Source organism: Molothrus ater, chromosome 1, assembly GCF_012460135.2.
Source record: "Molothrus ater isolate BHLD 08-10-18 breed brown headed cowbird chromosome 1, BPBGC_Mater_1.1, whole genome shotgun sequence".
In the NCBI taxonomy this organism is placed as follows: Eukaryota; Metazoa; Chordata; class Aves; order Passeriformes; family Icteridae; genus Molothrus; species Molothrus ater.
In genome coordinates, this window is record NC_050478.2 from 69,049,336 (window position 1) to 69,077,180 (window position 27,845).

The 27,845-nt window shown below is 39.7% G+C and overlaps 1 protein-coding gene across 2 annotated transcripts; it reads right to left on the reverse strand.

Annotated features, from left to right (window-relative positions):
* Positions 1 to 1,370: 1,370 nt before the first annotated feature.
* RIPK1 (receptor interacting serine/threonine kinase 1) lies at positions 1,371 to 25,994 on the reverse strand. 2 transcript variants are annotated; one of them, XM_036378607.1, is made up of 12 exons: positions 25,799 to 25,994; positions 21,241 to 21,452; positions 19,520 to 19,673; positions 18,466 to 18,603; positions 15,879 to 16,107; positions 14,882 to 15,031; positions 13,599 to 13,675; positions 10,480 to 10,570; positions 7,738 to 8,298; positions 6,126 to 6,197; positions 4,122 to 4,286; positions 1,371 to 3,446 (listed from the first exon to the last, which is right to left on the reverse strand). In XM_036378607.1, exons 2-12 carry the CDS (start codon positions 21,390 to 21,392, stop codon positions 3,160 to 3,162), a joined length of 2,076 nt encoding a protein of 691 aa, XP_036234500.1. In that variant the 5' UTR covers positions 21,393 to 21,452; positions 25,799 to 25,994; the 3' UTR covers positions 1,371 to 3,159. The 2 variants fall into 2 exon arrangements, with proteins under 2 accessions (XP_036234500.1, XP_036234502.1); XM_036378609.2 differs by lacking the exons at positions 18,466 to 18,603; positions 19,520 to 19,673; positions 21,241 to 21,452; positions 25,799 to 25,994 and adding an exon at positions 17,800 to 17,980.
* Positions 25,995 to 27,845: the final 1,851 nt, after the last annotated feature.

Sequence of the window (27,845 nt, forward strand, 5' to 3'; positions counted from 1 at the left end):
TATCAAATACTTGCAACAATGTCTGAGTTTTTAATGCAGCATTATTAATTGGGATTATTTAGCAACTATTTTGGAAGGAGTAAAAATTCCTCATATTCCTTAGCTGCTTGTATGCTGTTAGTGGTGGCATAGTAACAAAATTAAACAAATTAATTGCTCTGAATTACATGGACTCAGTCCTCTCTGCATTTAGGAGTTTCAGCACAGACTGGGTGCTGTGTGATGAGGGTAGCTACTGGGCAGGGGTTGTACTTGAGTTGTATTTGATCTCAAGTCTCCAAGCACTTACTCTCCTAAAATGGGAAAACATAATGTCCTTGTGCATAACTGGATGAGTTCACCTCTTGTTCTTCAAGGACAGACCATGAGGAGGGCTGCTGCTGCAGTCCACAGCCTTTTCCTCCCTGTCTTGCACCTCACCAGTCCTATGAAAAATCTCTGTAAGGCTGCTGCTTTACTGCTGTCTGCCCTTGAGGCTGATGGCTTGCCAGTTTGATGTGAAATTACTCTTCTGTCCTTTCTCTCCTTTGTTTTGCCATGAAAGGTATCAGATCTATGCCATAATACATCACTTTCTTTCATCCTTGTCCCCATTATTTTCCTGCATTTTTTTATCTCTCATGAAAGGTTGCTTTTCAAAAATCATCTCCATCCTTAATTTTTTCCTTTTTTTTTTTTGAGCAGTGGGAGAGGGGTATGGGGTGGTGGATGAAATGAACAATCCAGTAAGTTAATATTAGCTTCTCTCTCTCTTCCATACTTAATGTTTCTATAAATTTATAGGTTGAGGACAGCCCTAACTTTTCCTTGGACCTCTTGTACACCATTTGCCTTTACATTTCACCTAGTTAACCTTGTATTGAGACTTACAGCTTTGATTTCAATTATAGCTATCTTAAGAAACAAGACCAGTCTTAATTAAGAGATAATAAGAAGATCCACAGACTCCCTAGGCAGTTCATCATCCTTATTATTGAATATGTATTCTAATTTGGCATGCCTGGCTGCTGCTTTCAAGCCTTGTGTCCTATTATGTGTTTTTCCACAATATGCTAAAGGACTTGTGGTATTTTAGCCTTTCTGCCCAGGAAGCTGAATGCTCTCTGTGACTGAGTTCTGCAAGGGCTGTAGTGGAGGAGTTTGTCTCTAGGTGAGTTCAGTTGAGTTCTGTACCATCTACAATGTCACTGAACTATGAGCACTAGTCTAGAACTGGACTTGACAAGCACCAAAGCTAAAATGACCTTCATCTCCTACATCCTGCATTAAAGATCTAGGACAGCCCCATGCCTAAGTCTTGTTCTAAAATGCTTCATTTTTGTGCTCTACATGCTGTCCTTGTTGCTTCAGAAAGTAAGGTCCAGACTTGCTTTAATAATGAGCAAATGAAGCATTTAATGTAGACCCATTAAATGATCACCATTCATTCTGTGTACCAAATAAGACAAAGATCTTATGATTGAAAAATTGCATATTGTTTAAATAAAGACTGCAGATATGGGAGACTTTAAAAACCAATGGAGGGTCAGGAATTGATGTAGCAGTACAGTGCAACCAGCATTAACAGAACATAAATGGACTTTGTGATCTGTCCAGGGATCTGTTTAATGAATTATCACAGTAACTGTTGGCTGTAGCTCTATGGACTGATGTAGAGAAGACACCCTATATCCCATCTCTCTATTTGCTTAAAGAATAATTCTTCTTTTTCTGGGAAGTGTATGTTTATTACATTAGACAGATAAACCACATCATTATATTGTACTCAAGAGTTTATAGAATTTTAGCATGTTGCTAAGTCAAAACTGTAAGGCAATGCAATATATTTTAAGTAGGTTTAAAGATGACAAATATGGTGATGCTTGCTTTGATTACAGTTTCATTTTGCTTCCACTGAAATGGTGGGTACTGTATCAAGGAGCAGAAATCCTTTCTAACGGCACTTCACTAAGTTATTAGCTTTTTTTTGGACAATTAAAATGAATAGTTATGAACACTAATGAACACCTAGTGCTCTATGTAAAGCTTCAACAATTACCAGCTCCAAAACAGTTGCTTGAAATATCTGTAAATCTGATGAAACAGGAGGTATTGTCCCTCATAAGAAGAGTTTGGCATAATTCTTCGGACAAAAAACTGGGAGTAATTCTTCTTTGATAGATACTGCACAGTGCGATTATGTCAATATTAGGAAGTCAGAGTGACAAGGAATATTTCCAGGCACAACTATAGAGCTGTTCCAGTGTTCTCCAGAAACAACTTGAGTACTGTGAAATAATCTTTACACAGCATTTTGGAGGTTTAAAGAATGTGCTATTCTGGCAGCAGGCTGTAGCCTGTTTACCCGCAGCATCCAGTAACATTTCCAGGCACATTTAACCAACTAATATAAATGCAGCCTAAGAGATTCAGAATGTAGTGACACTGAGTCTCCAGAGCAGATAGGAGAATGGGTCTTCAGTCAAGAGGTAATAAGGCACCTTTCACTTCTCAAAGCTCTTGTATTCTTGAGATTTTAATTTGGATTGCATACTGATTCAACGTATTTTTTCATTATTTCATAAAGCAGATGAGACTCTTACCCTGTAAAATCTTTTCTACCAAACAATGTAAAAATCTAATGCAACATTATAACTGTAAAATATCAATTACAGAGTTTTAAAGCCAGAAATAGGTTTTGCTTTTATTTATGCTGGTGTTCTGCATAACCGAATATTTATGCTGGTGTTCTATACATCTATATTTAATAAAAATTATAAAAATATTTTAAAAATATTGACTTCAACCAGTCAAATACTGGCATGATAAATATTGGCACTTTTGGCAAATGTAAGGGTTGATTTTGGTTTCTATACAAGTTTTTCAATCAACAGGTCTATCTTTGGAACTGAATGAGATTTCCAACATGCTTCAAGAGTAGGATGTAGAAATTTTGTGTAATGCATTCTCCTTGAATTGATATTTGTCTTGCATTTTGTTGTTGTTATCTTTGGACAATCGTTCTATATGGAAGGAAGATGCTTTTTTTTATTCTTTGGAAGACGAAATATTGTGACATGAACTTTTTGATTTATTGGAGGTATTAACTGGTAGGTAAAAAAATAGGTTCCAAATGTCTGTGCAAAAAGGAGAGCTCTGGAAAGTCTGTTCTCAGTAAACTTATTCTTCTTGGATTTGCATCAAACTACTAAGGAGATCCAGTCTTTGGCAGCCAAAGAGGGCCTTGGCCAGTTTTCCAACTGTAGCACCTTTGGCACCTTCCCTCATTACCCACTTGAGCAGCATTTGGTAAACTTTTTCTTTTAGTCCATCTCGTTCGTAGTCATGATCAATTTCATCAATCTCAGGATCACTGAAGCCCAGTTTCCGAGCGCAGTGCTTCCACTGCTTAGCCAGCTTTTCTCTCACTAGATTCAGATGCTTTTCTGTCAGGACAGTAGTATTGTCTGCAAAAAGAAGATGAGTGTAAGAAAATTCTATCTTTCAACAGTTCTTATGTTCCTTTCACTCTCTCTCTCTCCTGTCCTACCCCAAATGCTTATTGGTAATATCTAGAGACAGAATCTTAGTGATGCAATCAGAAGTGGATTTCATGGAGGCAGCATAACCCAGTGATGGCAGGCAAGAAATGTCCAGACAGAACATGTGTATTCATGGGTCAGTTGCTGGATTTGCTCTTTGATCTGAAGCTATCATAGGCTGTCACTTAAACCTGCAAGATTGAAAAAACCCTTTCTGGAATTTCTAGAGAGTTGTATATGTTTTATATTCTGAGACACAAATGTTACTTAGGAATACACCAAGGTAGTTTAATTCAGTATTGATCAATGAAAGTAAATTACATTTCAAAATTGTACAACTTCTATCTGAATGAAGTTGTTGTGGCTCTTGCTTACATGGTTTAACTTTTAGTTTTCCATGTGTTGTGTCAGGCACTGGACTCTATGATCTGCATGGGTCCATTCCACCTCAGGATATTCTACGATTTAAACTAGAAGTCAGGTGAGGATCTCCAATCCTAGCCTTGCTTCTGCCAGTGCGTGTTTTATACATTCCAAACCAAATGATTCTCAGGTAATTATGAGGTGAATACATGAAAACTAGGGAGATATTTCTCTTACCAAATACACCCACTGCTTCATAATGAGGATAAATATCTTCCATAGCAACAGAGCAAGTGCTGACATGCGGATTCTGATCTTCAATTCTCATGTGATTGTAGGATCCAATTTGAATTCCAGAGCTGTTAGTTATGTTGTACTTGATTGATTCATCTGTATAGGGAACTTTAACACAAATTTACAAACAACAGCATAAGGTTCAAATGTCAAAAAGTAACATAAGGAGGAAAAAGTTCCACTAATAAGGGGAGTGATATTTTTTGCACTTGATGTAGAAATAACCATTTACTGTCAACTGTGCTGCGAGTGTATTTTTGCTATGCAGTGATACGGAAGTGTACTTTAGTGAAAGCCCAGTCTATTTTATGACAGAGTGCCACAACCAAGCTGATAGTTACTAGACTGTAAATAATGTTCTCTGTGCCTTGGGAATGCATAGTAGCAGTCTTGTTTTCTGCTGCCTAACAGCTTCAGGAGGTCAGCCTTGACTCAAATGCTCTTTTTGTTTAAATTTTAAAAGGCTCACTTCTGCCTCTCAGCTTTATTTTTCATGGATGTAAGTGCAAGTTTACAGTTATGACGTCTGAGTTCTGCAAGACGACAGCAAATGTAGTTTCATGTTGCTCATAAAATATGATAAGTAAAACACGTAATTTGATCTTTTGTTTACTGTTGTCTGATTTCCACATGCAGCATGAAGATAAGTCACTATTCAGTTTAGGGGAGGTCAGTTTTCTGTTCTCTTGACAGTGTTTTCTGAACTCTGCTTGGATAATTCTCCACTAAACATTCTAACTCTAGCTTAACTGGTGAATCTCATAACCTGGGTCTAAAATTGAAGTACAGATACTTAAAATGATACACCAAGCTCTGTATTTCATCACCTGGAATCATGGTTACATCCTTGCTACACACTCAGTTGTAATGTGAAGTGTGAGCATCTATAGTTATGTATGAAAATCTGAGAATACTTAATATATGCTAACCTGGGACTGCAAGCCAGAAATATTATATGTATGCATTATTAGATTGATGAAGTTGCAAAAAAGGAATGCATTTTATCATGTCTCATAACATTATTACTTCTACTCATAATATTATGATTCCTGTATTTTTTTAAGAGCCAGAGGACTCAGGAAACACATCATATTTGTAGTTAAAAATAGAAAAAAAACTCACATTTGCTATGTTCTTATCTGGCAACAAAATGAATTTAGCATAACATATGAAAATATATACACATACTTTGTCAATATTACAGTATTAACAGGAAAAATTGCTACACTTATAAATCTCCTTTCCCAAGCCTTTACACTTTGCAGCTTCTCAGGTTTGGGTCATCATTTAAAGGGTGCAGAGTCAAGAAGACAGAAACCTCTTCTTTCAAGTTTTCTTTGTAGTTTAGACCACTTAGAAACTGGACAAGCTTTTGAAAGGGTTAATTAAAGAATTCAGAGTGCCCCAAGCAACACAACTTTAAAGGAGCATATATTAATAACTCCTGAAGGATAATAAAGTCATTGTTATTATGACTTTAGGGGTTCAAGCCAGTAGAAATGTAGAGACCTGTGCCCCAATGAAGACTGATCAGCATGAAGCCTGTAGCTAGAAATTTGTACTAAAATGCAAACTAAGATAGAACAAAGTGTTCCAAATGTGTATGTGGTTCCAGAGCTGGGCAGAGTGACAGCAACTTGAAATTTGATCTAAGGAAGTGACTAGGTTAGGTGTACAGGAGATCTTGCAATGCTCTCGTATTTTTAAAGTTCTTACATTAAAGAATATGTTGTCCTTGATTTATCTATTACACATTTAATTGTGTGTTTAGGTCCTGATAGCAACAGGACTAAGTTTTACCTATTGATACTGAAAACTTCAGCTATGCTTAGAGGTATTAAACAATAACAGAAATTTTTTCAAGTTTCTTAAGTCTTTTGCTTTACTGGTCAGGATGCAATGCACAGCCTGTTGGCTACCAGGGCAGGTGAAGGCCACAGCACTTACCTGAGCTTACTCTGGGTGCACTAGGATAGTATGCAAATGTTCCCCTTGGGAAAGAAGTGGAATCCCTGTAATCTGTAGAAAGGAAAAAAACCTCAAAGAAATGCCAAAAGCATTATGTAAATAGAAAAGTAAATATACTTAACAATGACTGCTATATTTGTGACAATGTGAGTATACAGTGCTCTTTAATACAGAGATGAGAAGCTTTTTAATTAGCAGGATTGTGTCTCCTTGAATAACTCTAGTTTAAGCAATGATCTTATTGAGGTTTTGCTGAGTTACTAATAGCATTAACCATCCTTGGATCTCAGAGAGGACAATGGGATTCCATGTGGGCGTAGGAGTACCTGGCAGTGTGGGATCAGAGCACACTGCAGTTACAGAGTGGAATTTGCCAGTTTGAATACCTCATACATGCAGCTTAAACTCCTGAGTGTGAGTTTTTGGATGCTCACAGATGAGCTCTGCAACTCATACTGGGGCAGCAAGAGCAGATGGGTTACAGTCACCCAACAAGTCAGTGAGGAACTGAAATACAGATCTTGTGCACCTCAGTCTGGTATCTGCTACACTATTTCACACGGTCTTCCTAGAATAAATATTTTCTTTATTTCTTTCAAACAGAAGGTTTTCCTTTATTAGTGATGTTGAAAATTCTAATGCCTGCCTTCTGACATGACAGCCCTCGGATTCATTTCAGTAAATAAACTCACATAAACAGCTAATCACAGCCTCTGCATTAATAATTCAACAGAATAACACCTTTGTGGCATTCTGCTTGTAAAAAGCTAGGCATTTTCTCGTGAGATGACCTGGAAAATAACACCATGCTAAAAATATCCAAGACTAGGAGCAGGCATCTCATGCTGTCTCTAGTTCCTCAAAGTTGTAACTAGGTCTCCAGTTACCACTTATTTATATGCTTTGTTAATGCCCGATATTCTCTTCCTTCTTTGTCTCCATACATTTCTACTCCATGGCTTACCAGCAAACACCAACAGGAGCTCTCCCTCAGCACCAGGCAGAGCTCTCTGGAGAAACCAGTTCCAAGCCTTACCTCCTTGCTGGCTCCCTAGGTTCAGGATCTCTCAGCTTGCTGCAAGCCAAACTAAAAATTACCTCAAAAAGTACTAAAATAGATGGGTATCTATTTTCTGAAATGCTACAAGTGTTTCTTCACGAGTAGAACCTATGGTATGAATGTTACAGTTTTGAGAGTCAAAGTTCTCCTCAGCTTTCCTAGAATGACTGCTAGCAGCTCCTGATTTTGTGAGCTGCTTTAGCAGTACTTGCTGTCTGCTCTTCCTTGGCTGGTAGAGTCAGCTGTTGGTTGGGTCTCATACTCTTCTGTTACACTGATGCTTTAGAAATGGTTCATTTGAAATTGGCAGCCTGACATCAGCGAAAGCAGCATAATGAACTCAAAGCTACAGTGTTTTAACTTTGAGTCAACAAAGAGAACTTAATGAAAAGAATTCACCCTTTCTATATTACAGATCAGCCTGCAATAAGCAGGTTGTTCCCTGAGCTACAAAACTCTCTTGACCACTTCAGTGAATAGAGGAAAAGTGTGTTTTCAGAAACATAGGTGTTGCAGAAGGAGGAATCTCACCTGTATCTGTGTCTGAATTCTTTGAATACCAATTTACATTCGTTGGTGACGTCAGGTTTTGTCCAGATTCTGGCACAGGAGGTTTACTAAGGCTAAAGTTACTGGCTGAACACAATCCATAGGTATCCACCAGGTTTCCTGTTGGAAGACTGTTGGGACTGGGCCCATAATAAACATCTACATTCCGTTTTGGTGTTGTTGCAGCTACCTGTGACCATAAATATGGATTAGTGTTTGATCCTGTTTTTTCAGCTCTTGGATACAGTTCACTCAGTTGAGAAGTAGGGGATGGCTTTGCAAACGGATCGCAGGAAACTCTCCGTCTCCTCTCCTCCTCTATCATTTCAGGGCTGTACAACACAGGTGGAACTGCTTTATCCATCCTGCTCCCAAAGGCATGGTAGTTGTATTCATGCTGGAGTTTTCTTTCCAGATTATCAGGCGGTACAAATGAGGTCTCGCAGCTCTCAACAGGCTGGTTCTCAGGGGAGGGAGCAAACAGGGCTTCGTTAACCTCGCTGGTCATGGGACCCTGGGAGCTGTGTAGAGAATTAGGCTGATCTGAAAGGAAAGCACATTAAATGTTTGAAAAAATTCAAATCCAAGTATTTAACTTGTTGCAATGACCTATTAACTTACTTTATTATTATTGTATATCTAAAAGGTTTCAATAAAACATTACTTCCAGCATAAGACATTCTATAAAATAAAACACAGCTTTACTGACAAATAGAACAGATTTTTATCTAGGAAGTACAGGTTTGCTTAAGCTATCAGTATTAAAATCTCATTATCTTTAGTAGTGTGAGAATTCACTGTGTGGTCTGCTTGTATTGATATCAAGTTTTCAACCATTGAAACAAGTATTCCTGGAGGCATTTGTAGGATCTGATTTACTGGTGTGTCTCCTCTGGCATTAACTAGAGTTTGATCAGTGCAAAACTGAGGTGTAACAGGATGGAAAATAATGCCACTGTAATAACAGGTGTAATTTCATACAGCACAAATAATTTGTCATTAAAATCTTATTTAAAATGATTATGTCAAATGTTCTGTCTGGATATGTCATGATATGAATACTCTTCCAAAGAATACCTTTTTACAAGTAGCGTCTACCAGATAAAATAGTCTGTGTCATCTATACCTTTCAACCTAATTCTCAGTATCAAAGGAAGCTCTACTTCAGAATTGAGCTAGATGGAGTTATAATCTATATGATGTTGTAGCATTCTGAGACTAAATAAGAAACATAAAAATCTGTTTGTTACTACTTGTAATTATTTTTTTAACGGTAGGACTGTAGATGCTTTCTTAAAGTTTTGAAAGCTTCACACTTTTCTAGAAAATACCATACATTGCTTGAAGCAAGGGACACTTACAGAGCGCTGTAAAACTGGAATGAAGTGTATGTATGTGCTTCTATTTAGCTCAGATAATGCTAGTGAACTGGGTCCCCCCCAAATTACATTATTTCAGCCCATATTAGGCAGGACCAAAACTAGTTCCTTTGGATGGCCGTATATTAGAACACCTTCAGTAGGACTTGCTCTGCTTGTTTTGCTATCACTGCTAGAGAGGAAGTGGGAGGAATGGTTAATACAAGAAATAACCCCATCCAAAGTGACAGCTCAATTCAGTATTAGCATAAACTATGTGGCATCTGCTCTCCAGGGCAAGACTGAGATAGATGTATGAACAGATCCTGTGGGATGCCTTCACTACCATTGGCTGAGTTATGCCCATTGACTAGAGAAAAACCTCTGCCTTTGACTGACAGGCTGGCAAGATAGCATCTTTCTGCAGTGGAAATTCCCAGCAAAGTCTTTTGTACTTAAAACTTGAGAGCATCTGCAAACTGCAGCAGTCATACACGATTCTTTCTGCACAGGAAATGTAACTACACTCACTTAAAAATAGAACAGTGGGGCTGCCCTAAATCCATCAGTTCTACTGAGGAACAGTTGTAGGAAACCTGGCTTTGGGGAAGATTTATTAGTTGCATTTACAGTTTAACATTACTAATTTAATTGTGTCTTAGATAACTCAGCATAATTTTATTTCTACTGGATTTTTTTATTATTTCTTGTAAATCAGTGTTGCAAATAAGATCCTGTGTCCCTTGACATTAAGAAACTTTGGTAAGAGAATTCCAGATCCACTACTACAAAACTCTATCATATTAGATATATTATCACATATTAGAGAGCCAGTTCTATAAAATTGCCAAACATGCAACTCATCCAAGATTTGATGTAAGTATGAGAGAAAAGAGGAAAAAACCCTGTCTACTAGTGTTTTTCAGATTCCTTAGAGAGCAAAGTCCTAAACAAAGGAATAATTTACAATTATGTATCTTGGTCATATTCAGAGCATTCATAAGAAACGATGGAGGGGGAAAAAGAAAGGTCTTAATGAAATTAAAGCCTATAAACCAAGCAGTTGGCATGACTAAAAAGACGAGAAGAAAGATCAAGTATGAAAAGTAATTATCAAAGTGACCACCATAAAGCTTAATATTGAACAAAATTTTTGGCATGGAAGAGGAAAGCATAAGAGTGTAAAAGGAGATGGAAATTTTAAGTGTAACTTCTGGGAGCAAATAACATCTTCTCAGGAATTACAATTCTTTCTGAGGTGCTGAATAATTGAATCTCTTCATAACCCTTAATGGTAAGGTTACTTGCTTTGAACTCAACTTTATCTTTGGCAAATACACAGAATAATTATGTGCTAGTGACTTACCTACTTGACCATTACTGGTATCTCCCGGGACAGCATCTATTTGAAGGGATTCCATGCTATGCAGCAGTTCATTTGATTCAGGCTGCATTATCTGCACATGAGAACAAATGATCAAATTATAGGCAAAAGCTTAAACAAAGGGACTACCTGTAGAATATGAAACAGCACAGCTTCACTGTGAAGTGACCTGGATGAACAGATTCTGTCTGTCTCTGGCAAAAGATCCCATACTCTTTCAGAAAGCACAGCCTGTCAGGAAATACCCATTGCTTTGCTACAGGTGGGCAAAATATTTTCTTCAGTGAAGGGAGGGAGGACTGCAGTATAACAGCAGTATATAGTACTCTGACTTGGCCAAACAATATCTTTGCCTACATGAATGTGACCTTAATCCAGAGTGGCTCTGGATTGTCTGACTTGTATTTAATAGCCAGACTTTTGGCAAGCAATCTTAGTGAGGGGATGCTGCTGAGGTAAAGGTAGTAAACATGCATCCTGATCTGTGGATCTATATTTAATAAGCTCATTCATCAATAGGGAAGAAGAGGTGAGAAATAATTAACATTCAGGTATAGGCACATTGACTTCTATGAAGATTATTAGAAAAGAGGAGTTTAGAATAAATTTTCAGAAAAAAGCAGTGCAATTTCCTTTCTATAACCCTCATCCTCACTTAACTAGAGTGAAGGCAAAATCTACTCCTGTTCTACTCTTTTGATGTTCCCATTATTCAGGCTTTGCTGGAAGTAATTTTTTATTAACCTGCAAAAATTATTTCTCAACTTCCCCAAGTGCTGCTTACTCATAAAATAATTTCCAAAAGCAGAGTTTGTGTTAGTATTTTTTTAATTAAACCAAATAAGTACTTTCACAGATTAAAAATCAACAATTCTTACCTATCTCTTCCCAAAAAAATTACTTCCCTCCAAAAGCAAAAGGTAACATTCTAACACACATTACAACCATAGGTCCTTAGATTTTACTTGAGTAATGGAATTGTTTGAACAGGAGGGTTAAACCAAATTACTTCTGGTTGCTTTCATTCTCAACCATTCTGTGATTCTGTGATCCTTTTAGTTAGGAGGCTTCCATGATTGCTGGGCAGGCAGCAGGGAGGCTATGTCCAAACTCTCTAAGCCATGTTTGCTACTGAAGCTGTACTTGTAATTCACACAGTGACTTGCCCTGGATCCACTGTTCACAGCCTGTGCCCTGATTGTAATGGATGGTTTCCTTCCTGAGAAAGTAATAAACCCACAGCCCATTTCCTAAATAGTCATTTTGTCCCTATGATATGAGAGGTGCATCTGCAGAGAGCTAATGCATGTAGTAAAATTTGCCTTGGTCCTGATTTGGGGTTGCTGTCGTAAATTAGACATATATATTGTTCATACTGGGAGTTTGATCAAATTAGTCCAAGAAATCTGTTTCATCGGTTTCGCTTTGCAAAACTCTGTTGCTTTTTTGAACAGTTACTGGTGCTTCATAAACATCACATGAAATGAGTAATTTTTATTTCCACAATTGAAGACTTGGTGAGAAGGAAGCATTTAAAAAAAAGTGAAAGAATGGTTTCACAAGGAAGTTTGTTTTGTTTTGTTTTTTTCTTAGTTAAGAATACTCTCTGTATTGTCTGTGAGTGAAGTCTATACAGTCAAGTGATGAAACTCATAATATCTGTGATAAAAAGGTTCCATTATCAGCCAATTTTTTTATGATTCTCTTATTTTCAGTTGGGAAATTTTTCTTTTAATCATAGTTTTTAAACTTACAGCCAGAAAAGTAAGACAAACCAATTTGGACACTCAGGAAAACGATCTGATTTTAGCTTTTACCTGTTCATATTACTGTGGAATACCTTCCTGGTCTCAAGCAGGCTGAGACTCGTTAGACACTGCCTGAAGACAGGGCAAAAATTGCCAAGAATTTATGATGTTAGTTACTTTAAATTAGATTCTGCCACTTTTTAATTTATATGAATAACATTTTATTTTGTGAGTGAGACTTAGTGGATATATGAGGAGCTTTTGCAAAATACCATCATAGAATCCTCAGGTGGAAATAGACCTTGGGCCCACCTCCTGCTCAAAACAGGGTCACTTATGGGACTGGAGTTGGTAGCTCAGAGCTTTGTGCAGTCAGGTTTAAATACCTTCAATGATGGTGACTTGCCAACCTCCTCAGGAAACTTGTGCCACTGCTCTGCTCTCCTCAGAGGGCAAAGTTGTGGGTTTTTTTCATTTCACTCTTACATCCAAGTTTGAGTCTCTCTTGTTTCTGTATTTGTCTTTTTTCTCTGGTCCTCACACAATGTGCTGCTGTGAAGAGCTCGGCTCTGTCTTCTCAGACTCCTCACACACAGGAGCAGGTTGCTATTTCTTTGTCCTCCAAAGCCATTGCATGTCTGAATTCCCATCTCCTATTAGGACTAACAAGGTCTGAGCAGATCTGCTGCCTGTGACACTGCTGGTGCCAGGCAGGCTGTGGCTGCTGCCCAGGTCACTGCTCTTTACCACCCTGAGGTTCTTCTTGGCAGTGCTGCTCCCTGGCTGGGCAACCCCTGGTTGGCACTGAAGCCAGGGCTTATTTAATTCCAGCATTCCTCTTGTGCTTTCTGAATTTCACAAGGTTTCTGTCACCACATTCCTCCAGCCTGCAGCTATCAGACTTGTTCTTGTGACTGTCTTGATTAGCCCTTCTAGTTTGGTGCACACCTTATGTATGTTCATTGTTTCTGTCAGGTCACTGACAGAGGAGTAAACCAGGTCAGGTCCCAGCCCCCTGCACTCCTGCAGCTGCTTTTGGCCTGCAGGTGAAGTAGGACTCATCAACTGCTCTCCTCTGGGACTCACCATCCAACCTGTTTTCATCTACTCATCCAGACAGCAACATCTGAACTTGGATACAAGAGTAGTTTGGGGGAGAGTGTTGAAAACCTTCTGAAGGCTGAGATAAATTACAAGCAGTGCTCTGCCCTCATTCACAAATCCAGCTATTTTATCACAGCAGGAAATGATATCAGTTAAGCATGATCAGTGTTGAAGTGGCAGAATCTGGCCATAATTGGGGTTGGGAAGAAGGAATGTGGGGAAATTTAAAATGCTTAGAGAGCTACTCACTTTTAAATTCTTCAGATCTTCTTCAATATTTTTTCCTAGCTCTTCATAGTAAAATGGCTTGTATCTTTCACTGATTTCTGCAAAAATAAAAGAACTAACTGAAAATGGTTTTCAAAGGAAAATAAAAGTGACTTGTACTGTTAACAATCTTGATGGAAAAGGAATGAAGAATGAAGACTTCTATAATGTCAGAAACAAGAAAGCCATGTGCAAGCCTAGTGCAAGGCAGTCAAATACATACATTTGTAATTTGTTCACATGGTACATTTAGTCTCAAACAGTAACAAGAACAGGATGACTTCTATAGATTTGTTGTTGTTGTATTGGTTTCTATGGTGAAATCTGTCTATGATCAATGGCTGAGAGCATCTTTCCTTGGCTTGCATATGGGAAAATTAGAAGCTAAGATCCAATACAAGCATAAACTTAATCTATTAGCAGTAGATTATATATGTTTAAGTAGATTATATATGTTTAATATGGAGATAGTAGGTGGGTTCCTCATGGGATACACATTTCCTCTGAGCATTTAAATACACGCCTGTATACGAAGCTGTTGGTGCCCCAGTCTAAATATAAAACTCAGTTTCCTGTTATTTGTTGGGGTCTTTTTTGTAGGTTGGGTTTTTTTTCCTCTTTTTGTTGTTTTCGAGTTTTCCAGGTTGTTGGGGTGTTTTTGGTTTTTTGGTTTGTTTGGGGTTTTTTTGGCACTATGTATTGAGGCAGAAAGGAGAGACAATGAGATATAGAATTTTTACTTATTTGCTCTTAGCCTCCTTCCCAGACCATTCAGCCAAGACTTCTACTGACTGGAAGTGTTTTGCCATCTGACCATGTGAAAGGATGATTAGCTATCAAAGTCAGTCACGTTGCTTATGGAAGGATAACTAGGACAGCTTTTGAATCTAGAGTATTTTGAATAGGATATTTTCTCAGTCATGGTCAAGATATACTATATCCCTTGATGTTAGTTTTTATGTAAGTTTCAACAATAAGATTATACTATGCTGAAAAGAAATTATCAAGGATAAAGTGTCTTAATCAGCTCCATTCACTTACTAGGATTTTTCAAACCTGCAAATGCTGGATCAGATCCCATTTTTGGTCATAGTACAAAGAGCATACTTTGTACTATGACCAAAGAGCAGATTATGTGCATGGCTATTTCAGTTTTCAAAAAACACCCCATCTTATTCCAAGAGGAAAATACTCTTGAAATATTTTGCTGCATTATAAGCTATCAATGGACACAAACAAATACAAATCCTAAAGTAATGCCTTACCTGCAAAGGTTGGACGTTTCTCTGAATCTTCATCCCAGCATTGCTTCATTAAGTCAATAACTTGCGCTGGACATTTATCAGTGATCTCCTTTATGTCTGGTCTGTTTCCATTCATGATGCCAAAGCAAATCTGGGTTTCATTTATACCATCTGAAAAATAAAATTTCCTATCAGGTTCTGCTCATGGGTTTTGCTACCTTTCCAGAGGTAAAAGAAACAATGAAATAGCTCCCTGTGTGTTTGTGGGTATGTAAAACAGGATTTCAAAGAGGTCCAGATTACAGTTACAAATCTTTTATATTAGTGAATTTGAATCCACTGCCCTGACTTCCATGGATTAGAGATTTATTTTAAGATCAATGGATTTACTTTTATATGTAAGACATGCACAGTGTGAGTAAGGGTGACAGAGGTACCTCTCTAGAACCTGCTTCTCAGGTGCATCAGCTCTGCACTAGATATGAACACAAAGATGGCCACACAGGCAACATTTAGCCATTTAAATAGCAAAAAATCCATTCAAAACTATAAACATTACTGTTACTCTGGAATTCCACAGCTGGCTTCTATTGTTCTACATAAGCCCATTGGTGCATGTTGAGAAATCAGCACCAGACAGCTGAGAATTGGTAACTGATTGTGAGATCATTCTCATTTCCATGTGTAACTAATCCACCTCAGGAAATAGTGTCCATCAAAGAAAGTTTCCATCCTGGCCCATCTGAGGTTTGCCTAATTTCTGCCACCAAGTCTGGTTTGTGCCCACACCATGTAGATGTGAGTAGATTCAGCTTATGGCTGCATTTCATTCAGATGTTCTTGTCCATGCTTAGAAGTCAGGAATGATGCAACTAATTCCTCTGACTGGCCATGAGGTGCCAAACCAGTGCTATTCTAGGCCATGAGTGATGCAATCCACTAATCTTAATTTTATAACATTAAATGCTTAATATTTGTAACTTATATTTCTGGTAGCATCCTTTGGGAAATAACGTACTTTCATATGGCTCTTTGTTAGCAAAAATTGCCCAGATCACAATGCCAAAGCTGTAAACATCTGATTTCTCCACTGGTTTAGCATTAACAGAGCGTAAATGCTCTGGGGCCATATAGAAAAGAGTCCCAGCATTGTTCTGGTAGGTGCTCTTCATTTGCTTCTGTCGGACAGTTTCTTCTTGGGTCAGCCTGCTCCAGCTCTTAAAGGAGGCAACACCAAGATCTGCAATCTGAAAAATGAGACACATCAGAGCAAGCGCTGTAATGAAGAGGAGATAAACAAGTATTGCATTCGGTGTCAATTTTATCAAGTCTTAATAGCCCAATAACCTAAGTCTAATAACTTATCTAAAAATTAAATAGTGAAAAAATACAACTTAAAAAAGGAAAACAAACAATTTGATTTTTTTCTTGTTTTTCTTTGGTTGGTTGGTTTGGTTTTTCTTCTAAATAAAGCGTCACTGCCAATTGGGAGCCATAAGGCGGAACTTTTATTATTTCTTCTATCCTCATATTGTGTAAGTGTAGAACATTTGCACAATGTGAGGATAGAAGAACTTTGGTTTCACACATATTGGCAATCTTATGTGAGGTCTGCTTGCAGCACTCATAGGAGAACAGAAGATTCATAGGAGAAGAATCTAAGATTCAAACCTAGAATCAACCTATGAGATGGGCAGATATGCCTCCTCTCTCACTACCCTTGCCATTCAGATTCCATTTAACTCAACCACCTTAGATCTTCCTTCAGAAGAGGGAAAGAAGAGGCTCTAAAATGATGTGATATGTATGACAAAGAGACATGGAAAAGAATAGCATGGAATAGGTTAAAGCAGAGATACCTGGGTACTGTGTGCTTGACAATGTGCTATCATTGAAACTTTAGGGTGCAGTTTTGAAATGGCTGGTGATGAAGCAAGTAATCCTTCCCTTCTCTCCCCCCATTTCCTATTATGTGCTCCCTCTGTTCCTCTTGTTCCAGGACTGACACTTACCTGGGAAGACCTGGCACAAGGCAGTCAAGCAGCTTGCTGAACCAAGTGCTCCCCAACAGAAGGATAGCACTGCCAACAAGGTAAATGGTAATCTGCTGCTTTGGCTTCCTAAATCAAGACAGGCTGTTCACATTAGCACCAGTGCTAACACAAGGGAACAGGAGGTCAACAGCAGAGGAAAGCTGAAAGAAAATGGGCCTGTCTCCCTTGGCCATAGGCAGCTGTCAAACAGAGTCATGTAACTCAATTACTTCAGATAAAAGCAAGATGACACCTTGCCTCACTTCTAACTCACTTTTCTCTCTTATTGCCTCTAACTAGCTTATTATTCCTCTTGAATTTCTGCAGCCCTGGGCTATGTTTAGAGGTTGCGTATTCAGAGGAAAATCTGGGCAACATTCTGCTGGGGAAGTAGGAGTCCAGGTTCATGTGTAGTGACAGAGAAGGATATGACAAATCTTTCTGCATTTACAATTTCCTGGAACAACTATTTCCCTTTCTAATTATTGACAATGTTAGACACATTCAAGCAGATTGATTATACAACAGCTGCCTTAAATTGTATTTTTGATCAAGCTACTTAAGGAAGTCTTATCTGATTCTGAATTTGATCCTGTGTTCCAGATCAGTTTGTCATGAAATGTGATGATAGCCTAGTTTGGTCCTGTCTATATAAGAGAGATGAAACCCAACTCCCCATACAATTTATGTTTAAAGTAGATCATGATGAGATTTTTATTTTTGAACAAGAAATAAATTTGTAATTCTTATCTGCAAGCTGCTCATACTGCACTTGCTATTATATTAACCTTGTCAAAGAACTACTTACTAATTTATGTGTGAGAAATAGAAAATGACAGAGTTCTCTTCACAGAAATTTGTTCTATAGCTTCAAACTGTAATGGGGTCATTATTTTAACAACTCACCTTGACCAGAGACAGGATATTTGATGAGGACTGCTGCAAATTCCCCTCAGGTTTATTCCACATTAGCCTCTATATTTATGTGTCTTGATCCAAAACCCCACTAAAGTTAATAGAAGGGCTTTGGAATAGGCTTATAAACCATTCTTTGAAGTAGTGTTCTGATGGGGTTTTTTGGTAGCTCCTGGATGTCATTTTAAAATGATGACTAAGGGAAAAGAGGGATACAAAAGAGAAGATAATAGAAGAAAGAAAGAAAGGAATAAAAAAAAAGGAAGTGGAGGCAGGAGGAGAAATTACAGCAATAAAGGACAAAAGACATCATCCATAAAACATTCTATTTTGTTTAAAACTCTGTATTAGCAATTTTTCATGTAATTGTTATGTTATGTTTATGTTGTTTATGGCTTGTTATTTACATTATTTTTTTAATGCCTTCAGTGATTTTTTTTTCCACAGTTGGAGGAATACTGTACAAATCTCAGACTCAGAGGTTGTATAGGCCACTATAATTTAGTGATCCAGGGAACACTCTCTCAGTGATAACTCACTAAACTACAGAGGCATTAAGCTACCAAATCCACCAAGTTAGGAGCTCTAACCAGCAGGGCTGTAGTGGGTTCTTCAACCCAAATCACCAACCTTCTCCATTCACATTTTAACAAATACCTTAATGTGGAAGTCTCTGTCCACAAGGATGTTTTCTGGTTTTAGGTCTTTGTGTACAAAGCCTTGCTCATGCAAATAAAGCATTCCTTCTGTGATTTCCAGCACGAAACGCCCTCTCACTGACAAAGGTACTGAGAGCTAAAAGAAAGAACAAGAAGTTCCATCTATTAAAAAATGCAACTACAACAATCAAATTAAAACTCAGTCTTTAAAAAAAAGTTCCTCAGTCCCAAGGGTACCTCTGTTTAAGCTATGGTAAGAAAAACCTGCATCACCAGTTTTTCAATGAGGGAGGTGATTGTCAGACTCTACTCCACACTGGTATGGCTTGACCTTGAATACTATGTGCAGTTTTGACCACAATTTAAGAAGGATGTAAAGCCATTAGAGAGTCTCCAGAGGAAGGCACAAAGATGGTGAAAAATCTGGGGGGAAGCTGTATAAGGAAGGGCTGAGGTCACTTGGTCTGTTCAGCCTGGAGGACACTGGGGGAATACCTGATCATGGTCTACAGCTTCCTCATGATGGGAAGCGGTGGGACCGGCACAGATCTCTTCTCTCTGATGGTCAGTGATAGGAATGGCACAAAGCTGGATTAGGTAAGGTTTAGGTTGGATATTAGGGGAAGATTCTTCACCCAGAGGGTGGTTGTGATTTTTGGGGTTGTCCTGTACAAGTTGGACTTGATGATCTATCAAGGTCCCTTCCAACCAGGGATATTCTATGGCTCTAAGGTCCTTCTTGGATTGAAATTTTGGCATTAAAATAATTCTAGAGTTACTCCATATTTAAAAATATTTGCTACATATTTAGCAAACTCTCCACTTATCTCTACAGCCCTTCTAGAACTTTTTAATCTGTAATTGGTCTGTCCTCTGTGATGCAAAGGAAAGCCATTGTCTGCCGTCTCTAGAGAAAGCAGTGCTGCCACTGGCTTTTTAATACAAAAAGAAGAATAAGAAATTAAAGACTCTGTTCTCTGACTATGGCAGTAACATCCTGTCCCTTTCAGACAGCTCACCAACCCTAAGGGATGAAATAATTGACTGCTCACATTCTGTAGCACTTTCATCATGTTCCCCCGGTCCACGTACTCCATCACAAGTGAGTAGTTTCCGTCTTCCAAAATGACACCGAGCAGCTTTACCACACGGTCATGCTGCAGTCTGCGCATAATCCTGCCTTCTTCAAGAAGGGAAACATTGTACCTGTAAAACAAAAATTACACAGAATTTAGGTGCCAGCCCAGAAAGAACAAAGGGATGACAATCACACTGATTCATATGAAAGCCGTGGCCAAAAATGTCAACATCCCTAAACCCCTGCAAGATTTACCATACCTTCAGCTGATTTTTAATTGATACAGATTTGTTCATGCCAGGTTATATTCTCTAAGATTCTGCTCAAATGCCTTAAACAGACACTGTCTCCTCAGTCTGATTTTAAGGCCTGCTTTTCAGAAACTGCATAAGCTTTCTTCTTGTAGGTAGCTCTGGATGTCCAAATCTTTTAACTGGGGTGAGAACTGAGCAGAGCTGAAAGAGCCTTGGAACAAGAAGGATCAAGATGCACTCCACTACTTCTTGTACAGGTAACTTACAGAGGTCTTGTTTCCAAAGGGCTTCATGTTCAAAATGGATTTCTTACAAGGGAGCCACACACATACTAATTGATGACAGCATTTGCTAACAATTAGTGGTTTAACAATTACCTTGGCCTCAGTACAATCCATCAAAAATCAGAGGTATGTAGCTGGGAGCTCTCTAAGGGTCTTAAAAAAGGATAATATCCATTATATAATGAATAGAAGAGATGGTATTTTTATTATTGTTCCTGTTCTAGTCACCAGATGGAAGGATGTAAGAAAATATTGAAACTATACTGCTTGCTAATGCTTTCCTACCCTCTGACTTAAAAGGAAACTGCCTTCTCCATCTGTGTTCCTCTGTATTACTAGAGAAGAAACTGGTTGTTTTGTTTGTATTAGGCTCAGTTAAAAATGTTGCTAAAGACTTATGGTTCAATATTTTAAGAAATAACAAAATTATGAGCCTATGTAATGAAAAAATAAAAACACAAACCCAAAAATACACTTGGCAGGCTAGTCCATTTTAACTGTGGTCATCCCAAACTGCCATTGCAGGCTGCAAACTAGATACTTAATTTGCTTTCTACCAGCAAAATAAAAACTCAGTTAATTTATTTATCATAACCCAAAGCAGAAAAAAACATGGAATTTTGTCTCACTCTAGTGGATGACTCATGGGAGAGTTTTAGGATTGTTATGGCTGCAAAGTAGTAGAGCTGCAATGTGACCTGAATCCACTGAAATCAACATTCAATCTTTGAATTAAATCAGTGGGCTTGGCTCACTCTCCTCTTGCTCTTTCTCAAGAGAGACAGGTTTACATTCGTGGTATTAACACACATGAGGGTGGAGTCCTGCTGATAATTTATGTGCATTTAGTTCCTAGTGGACATCTACAGTTGGACAATTTCATTGAAAACATATCTGCAAGTTAGAAAATATCGTGTGGCCACTGAGTTCCTGCATTTCCTTAAGTGTGCAGGAGTCCTCTTGATTCTTAACAAGAGAGGGGGAAAAAAGAGAAAATTTGCAGGACAGCTGTTAGTATTGTTTTCTTTTCCCCACATAAAAGTATCTCCAGAAGCCAAAGACCTGAAATTATTACACTCCATTTAGGTTTGTCTTAATTGAATTTAGAGGACTTAGACCAACTGAAGTGAAAATCAGAACTGAGATCTAGAACTTACTCAGTGCGCTGTGGTCCTGTATACACTTTTTTTAATACTACAAATCCATATTTCTTGTGCAAGCATAAAGAAATTGTTCCAAATCCTCCAGCATCTAGTTGCTTCTTTTCAAGCAAATCCTTGGTGTTCATGTGGATGTCTTCCAGAGACATGGCTGCAGTCTTTATGGCTTAGCAATTAAAACAAAATCAAGCACCCTCGTGTTCCTGGACCTGCAGTATAAAGGAGAGAAAATGAAGTGTCATTGAAAGCATTCAGCTGTTCCACACTTACTAAATAAGTGTACATTGAAGGAGTGGGACAGAAATATAAACTCTCGTGACCCTTATGAATGCTCAGTTGGAAACCAAAAATGCTGCAGTTCTCACAGAATCAGACCTAAAGATTAATACTGTCAACCCACTACAGTTATATTCAGTTGATAATATAATTTCTTCAGTTGATAAATAATTTCTTCACTGGAGGGTCTCAAAGTGCTGCTGATAAATAGTTTTTATCCATATAATATACAGTAGATCGGTACTGTCCCTACCCTTCATATGTGCAAAATCTGAACCCCAGAAAAACCAAAAAAAGCCACGGTCCCAAAGGCAGGTAGTGCCTAATGATTCTGATAGGTATCTTGTTTTCTGAATTGCCTGTACACAGGCCTCTCAGGTGCCCAGATTCTTACATAACCCTAAACTATCTTTTAGGCATCTTTGCAAACCTAGCTCTAAAGGGTTTGCTTAAAGCGTAAACCAAACAACCAAATGGAGGGTGAAATGAAGGACTCAGCTTCTGTTGGAAACTTATTTCCACAGGATCTCAAGGTGACAAGTGCTAGGAAAGAATATGTATGGCAACTTCTCCTCTGCCCATTAAAGAGAAGAGGAACAAAGAAATTATGAAGGCTTGTAATAATTCTTAAGTGCATTAAGACAAAAAAAGAGTTTGAGGGATCCTATGAAATGGGTAAATAACAGATAAGTAATAGGTAAGTAAGCACAAGTGGATGCCAGAATAATTTTAATCCTTTGATAAGGCTGCAGTACTCTCTTGCCTAATGTTTCCCAGTCTAGACAGCCCCTGCCTTCAGCACATGCCAGCAAGCTGCTTTGCTAGCACTGGTGCAAGCCAACAAGCTCTGCTTTTTTCCCCCTCACTAAGTTTTTAACTTAAGCACCTTATATCAGGTAAAGAAAGAGTTTGCTGAGAAAAGACAAAGTGCAAGAGACTGGCAGGGCTGTTCATTTTGCACTCATCTTGGGTAACTACAGCACAGACACAGATAGATGGAGCTGGGAGAAAGGCACCACCTCTAAGTGCCACTACCAGCAACACTAGATTGGTGCCTCTGGGTAACTAAGAGCTCTAAATTGTATAGCAAAGGGACTCCCAAGTTTTTCCAGACCAACAAACGACTGCCAATTCCTGTAAACTATTATGCACTTGTATCATCCAATCTCTAATTGAAAAAAATTGGTTAATGTTGTTGTGAACATCAGCTGTAGCCTAATTTTGACTGCCTCATTACCACACCCTCTTTGGGAAACCTGGGATCTAAGGACTTAGTGTGTGTGGAAAGTAGGTACCTGAGGTAGAGAGACATTTCAGTGCTGAGTTGGAAATGGTCTGATCAGTTCAATACTGACCAACCAAAACAGGGAAGAATAAATTATTTTTTAAAAAAAAGTATGAATGTGCCTGTAGAAGAGATAAAGCAAGAGCTTTCTTTTCAAAGAGCATATATAGACTCTACAGGCTGCTGTAGCACAGATAGAGAACAACCTCCCTACACCTAGAGCAGTGTCCTCTCTTCAGAGTTTTCTGCTTTGGCTTTATGGACTTCAAAATGATGCATGCTTTGTTTTGCTGCAGTGCTTGCCTGCATTATGAGCACAGGCCTGAGGCTATGGCTGCATTCATTTAGTAAGAAGGTATGTCCTACTATGCCTAATAATGATTAGAGGAAGTTGTTCTTGTTCTGTTTGTTGTGGTAGGGGTTTTTCTGGGGGGTTGTTTTTGGTTTTTTGTCACGTTTTTGTTTGTTTTTGGGTTTTTGTTTTGTTTGGGTTTGGTTTCTCCTTTACAGCCAATCAAATAGGAGGCAACAAATGACTCATAGCAGTGCCATTGCTGCTTTTCATAGCTGAGCCCTGGATGTTTCTGGTGATGGTTCTCTGGATTTGTTGGCATGGTCATACTGACTTTTGTGCAGATGGGGTGGATGTCATATGTACATGGGGCCTAAATTCAGTCATCAGAGTCAAACATGGCATAAACTAACATTTTGCTTCCTTATCTGGGTCTCCCTTCCAAGAATAAGTTTGAAGTCACTTATGTATGTTAATTTTTCCATGCTAACAGCAATTATGCAGCTAGGTAGTAGTTATAAGACTTGCACAAGCTTTTCTTGCGAATGCAAAGTAGATGTGCATTTTTGAATGGCGAATCTCTAAAGTTGCATTAATACCACTGATAGCTTGGGACTGGCATTCAATACCATATAGCCTGGCAAAAAATATCTCTGCCCAAAACTGCAACAAATGCAGTTCCTTGTTCCTGTTTATAATGTTAATTACCTGTTCCTTCCGACCAAGCCACATGTAGTCACTATGAACAAAAGTCTTGGAAATTCTAAAGAAGTAATAACTTCTAAAATCATGTGTCTGTTGAAGTGAACTGGGTAACATTCAAGAAGAGGGAATTTTCTTATTAGATGGGAGGGAACCTTCCCCATGGGCATAGTAAAATGCTACTGCTTTTTTTGGTGTTCTTATTTAATAATGAGGTACTCTGAATAGAAGCTGTCTGATCTGATGACTTATTTCAAACCCAGAGTTGTTTTGTTTTTGTTTTTGTTTTTTTTTTTTGTAGAATGAATATCACAGGAAACCATGTCTAGCTAGTCTTTAAAGCAAAGACTACTTATTCTGGTGTGCTATTTAACATGAGATATTGGTTTATGATAGCTTGAAATGTCAAATTATAAAAAACCAAGGACAGAACCTCAAAGACTCAGGTTCACTCCAACCTTACTGCTTCTTATTGAAATACGGGTAATTTATATGTATCCTCAGTACTTAGGACACACCAATTCATGAATTACATATCTGTAATTAAGAGAATGGAAATTTTGTAGCTTAATTTAGCCAACCCTTACAGAAGCTATGCATACTTCTAGTGGTTAATTTATGTTCTGTCAAGTAGCTGTCATCTGTGTACTTGATTCATTATAAAGCAGTTTTTTCTGTATACTATTCTGAACACTTGTATTCAGTTGGGTTCATATATACCAAGTACCAACATGTGTTATGAAAATTTTTAATACCAGTTGCTAGAAGAGAGGAATTTCTGTCCACCAGTATAGCTGGTGTTCTCTAGAAGAGGATAATACAGTGCTAAGTGTCTTTGTGGCATTTTTCTTTTTAACGCCATGGTTATGTCCTCTCCTTTAATGCCTAAAGGGCATATAAATTCACAAGAATCATAACCTGGACATTAGCTCATCATGTCATATTCCTAATCACTGTTCAAAAGCGCTTTGCTCAGTTCTAACGATTTGTAACTGATCTGATGCAGTTACAAATCTGTAATGATGTGACCTGCATGGTTAAGGAGGAGGGCTGAGCACATTAGCACAGTAATATGAAAGAACATGGAGCCTTTGTAGTCTAATGATGCTCCCATCACCTAAGTTCTTAAGAGGTGCTATAAACTTTAATTGGAGAAAATTAGCACCTTTACAAGTAGCAAAATTGGTGGCCACTGAGTTATCAGTCAGTAATGGAAAGGAATAAAGAACAGAAGCCAAAGCTGGTGTACCCAAAGGACCAACAGGAGACAAACAGAAGGGCTGCTACAGGTGCTAACAAAAATATTGCCTGTGTCAATGATGATTCAAAACAGGGTATCTCAGATCTGTTGCTGTAAATGTCATAACCCACTCCATCCAAACCTTTCCCTTCTGCTCAGATTTTTCACCTGATGCATCTTTTCACTAAGGAAGGTTTTTTTTTTCTTTTTTACTCTTGGAAATAGCAAATAAAATACCTGTGTCAGGTCGTTAGCAGTTTACAGAAAGGATCCCACGGGAAGGGGAGGAGAAGCCAATTCAAGGGAAACAAAGGTGTTATGCAACAGAAGTTTTCACAGGAGCGGAGGCAGCGTGGGAAGAGGAAAGGATGGGATCTGTGCAGTAGCCAATACCCGTGCAAAGCTGCTACAGTCGGTTCTGGTCACAGAAACGATTCCGTACGGGAATCGGGAAAGGCTGTCTCGGCTGCGGCGCCACACCGGGCCGTAGCTGTCGGAGACGGGCGCTCCCGCTCAGCCCCGCGCGGCCTGGCCGCAGCCAGAGGCGCCTACTCTCCGAGGAGCCGGGAAGCCCTAAAGCAGAGCGGCTCTGGCCTAGTTCCTCGTTGGCTGATTTGCCATATCGCCCTTCTCCTCCCGGCGGCTTCCTGCTGCCGCCTCCTCTCGTACGCAACGCTCCCCCGCCCGGCGCTTCCCCTTCCCCGTGAGCCCCTCCACAGCGGTGCAAGATGGGACGGAGCGCTACACCGAGCCACCTCACCTCGGAACCCGTCAGCCCCCCGGATCACACCGTGGCGACGCCTTCGCACCCCCCTTGGCGGGGTCGCCGCCGTGGTTTCGGTTTCGGTGCAGCAGCGCGGCCCTTCCACTGCTCCCGCTCCGGGCTCCTGCCTTACCGCGCTCTGGCCTCGGAGGCCCCAGCGGCTTCCCGGGGCGCCGCTGGCAATGGGGTTTGCCCCCTAAGGCACCTAAAGTAATGCCTCCGTTCCGGGGAGGCGGAGCGAAGGAGGCGGCTTGGAAGGTTCTGAGAGGCGCGGGGACCGCCCAGTCAGTGACTGAGTCACCGCCTGAGCTCTACGAGCACTGCGATCGCTGCCGGCAGAGTATCTGTCGCTGCCTGAGCCACTGGGCACCACGATCGTGGCCACGCCGTGACTTTGTCACCTGTCGAGCTCTATGGGAACTACGATCCGTGCAACACCCTGGCCCTGTCACCTGTCGAGCTGTCTGGGCAGTGCAATCTCTGCCACACGATGGCTCTGTCGTCTGTCGACCCCTTTGGAGACTGTGATAGGTGGCACACGGTGACTGTGGCACTGCTCAAGCTCTCTATGCGATGGATTGGTGCCAGACGTTGACTCTGTCACTGCCTCAGCTCACTGGCCACTATGATAATTCCCAAGAAGTGGTTTTGTTGCTTCCTGAGCTCTCTGGGCATTCTAGTCCCTCCCACACTGTGGCCCTGTCACTGCCTCAGTTCTCTGGGCACCACGATTGCTGCCACACCTTGACTCTGCCGCTGCTCCATCTCTTTGGGGGCTGTGATCGGTGCCTCACTGTAACTCTGTCACCTGTTGAGCTATCTGGGCCGTCCCATCAGTGCCACACCATAACTCTGTCACTGCCTGAGCTCTCTGGGCATTATGAGCCTTGAAAACCTGGCAATGTTATTGAGACTGAGAGCAGGTTGGGAGTTCAAGGCATGTTGGAAATGCCTTTGTCTGTGGAAGATTTGGAGCTGGATATCTGGGGATTTTTTTGTTCAGGAAGGCCCGAAAGTAGGCTTTTGTTTGTCAACAGAGTTACTATCACACATAACAGTTCTGGGACAGTTGCAGGAATACATAACCAAAAGAATTGCCATAAGCCAAGTAGTTCAGGCTCCTCTGGATGTCAGGTGTGTAGTTAATACAGGTTCTTTACATAAGGGCCAGTGCTTTGCCATTCATCTGTGAAAAGGATGGTAATGGTGAGTGTCTAATGTCTTTACTGTGATCTTTCCCATTCTGGAGAACTGTTGCATTCCCTATGGTGCTTTCCAGTAGCAATGAGAGAAGAGCGGGGGCATAACAACAGGGTAGGGCAGAAGCAGCCCACAATTATATTTTTAATTTCTTCCTTTGATGGTTAGCAATGCAGTATGAGTGTTCCTAAACCACCCATCTACCCTTATCTGCTCTTCCAGGGATGGCACTGTCTGCTTTGTGCCTTGTGCTGGCCCACACGTGCATCTGCCGGGAGCAGGGGCTCCTCCCTTCCAGCCTTCTGGAAGGTGTCTCATGGGAAAGACAGGAGGGACACAGAAGGATGCGGGTGGCTGTGGGTTTGCAGAGGTAGGACAGCCTTGGTGATCACTTCCAAGATGAAGTTTTCTCTTTGATACTCTTGATGAGTATCAAAACTGCCCTATGATGGACAAACTTAATAAACAGCTTCATTTCGAGACCTTGGGGGGGGAAAAAAAATAAAATGCTGAGTGCAGTCGTTTTCCCTGGGGAAACAAAGTTGACAGTGGAACGAGTGGAACTGATGCAGGACCAGCACATTCCTGTTTTCCACTCATTCTGGATCAGCTGGGATTGAGAGAACAGGAGTTTAAAGCTCTGACAATTCCTGATGCAAGGGCTGATCACACTTACTGTAAAGAGGAGACTCAGGACCAAATGTTGATTGTGACACTGAGCTCACTGTAGTTTAAATGCAGCAATTTTGTGTCCATCCACACTGTGAGGTGTCACAAGGAGAGCATTATTGAACCTGCAGTCCAGAGAGTCTGGGACATTTGTCAGGTAAATAAAGCAAATGCA

Coding starts and splice junctions, on each gene's coding strand:
- RIPK1 (XM_036378607.1), bottom strand. CDS start 21,392: ATGTCTCTGGAAGACATCCACATGAACACCAAGGATTTGCTTGAAAAG. Junction 18,604..19,519: donor TGATGAAAGTGCTACAGAAT/GTGAGCAGTCAA, acceptor TCTTTCTTTTAG/CTCTCAGTACCTTTGTCAGT. Junction 3,447..4,121: donor TGAAGCAGTGGGTGTATTTG/GTAAGAGAAATA, acceptor TTCTTTTTGCAG/ACAATACTACTGTCCTGACA.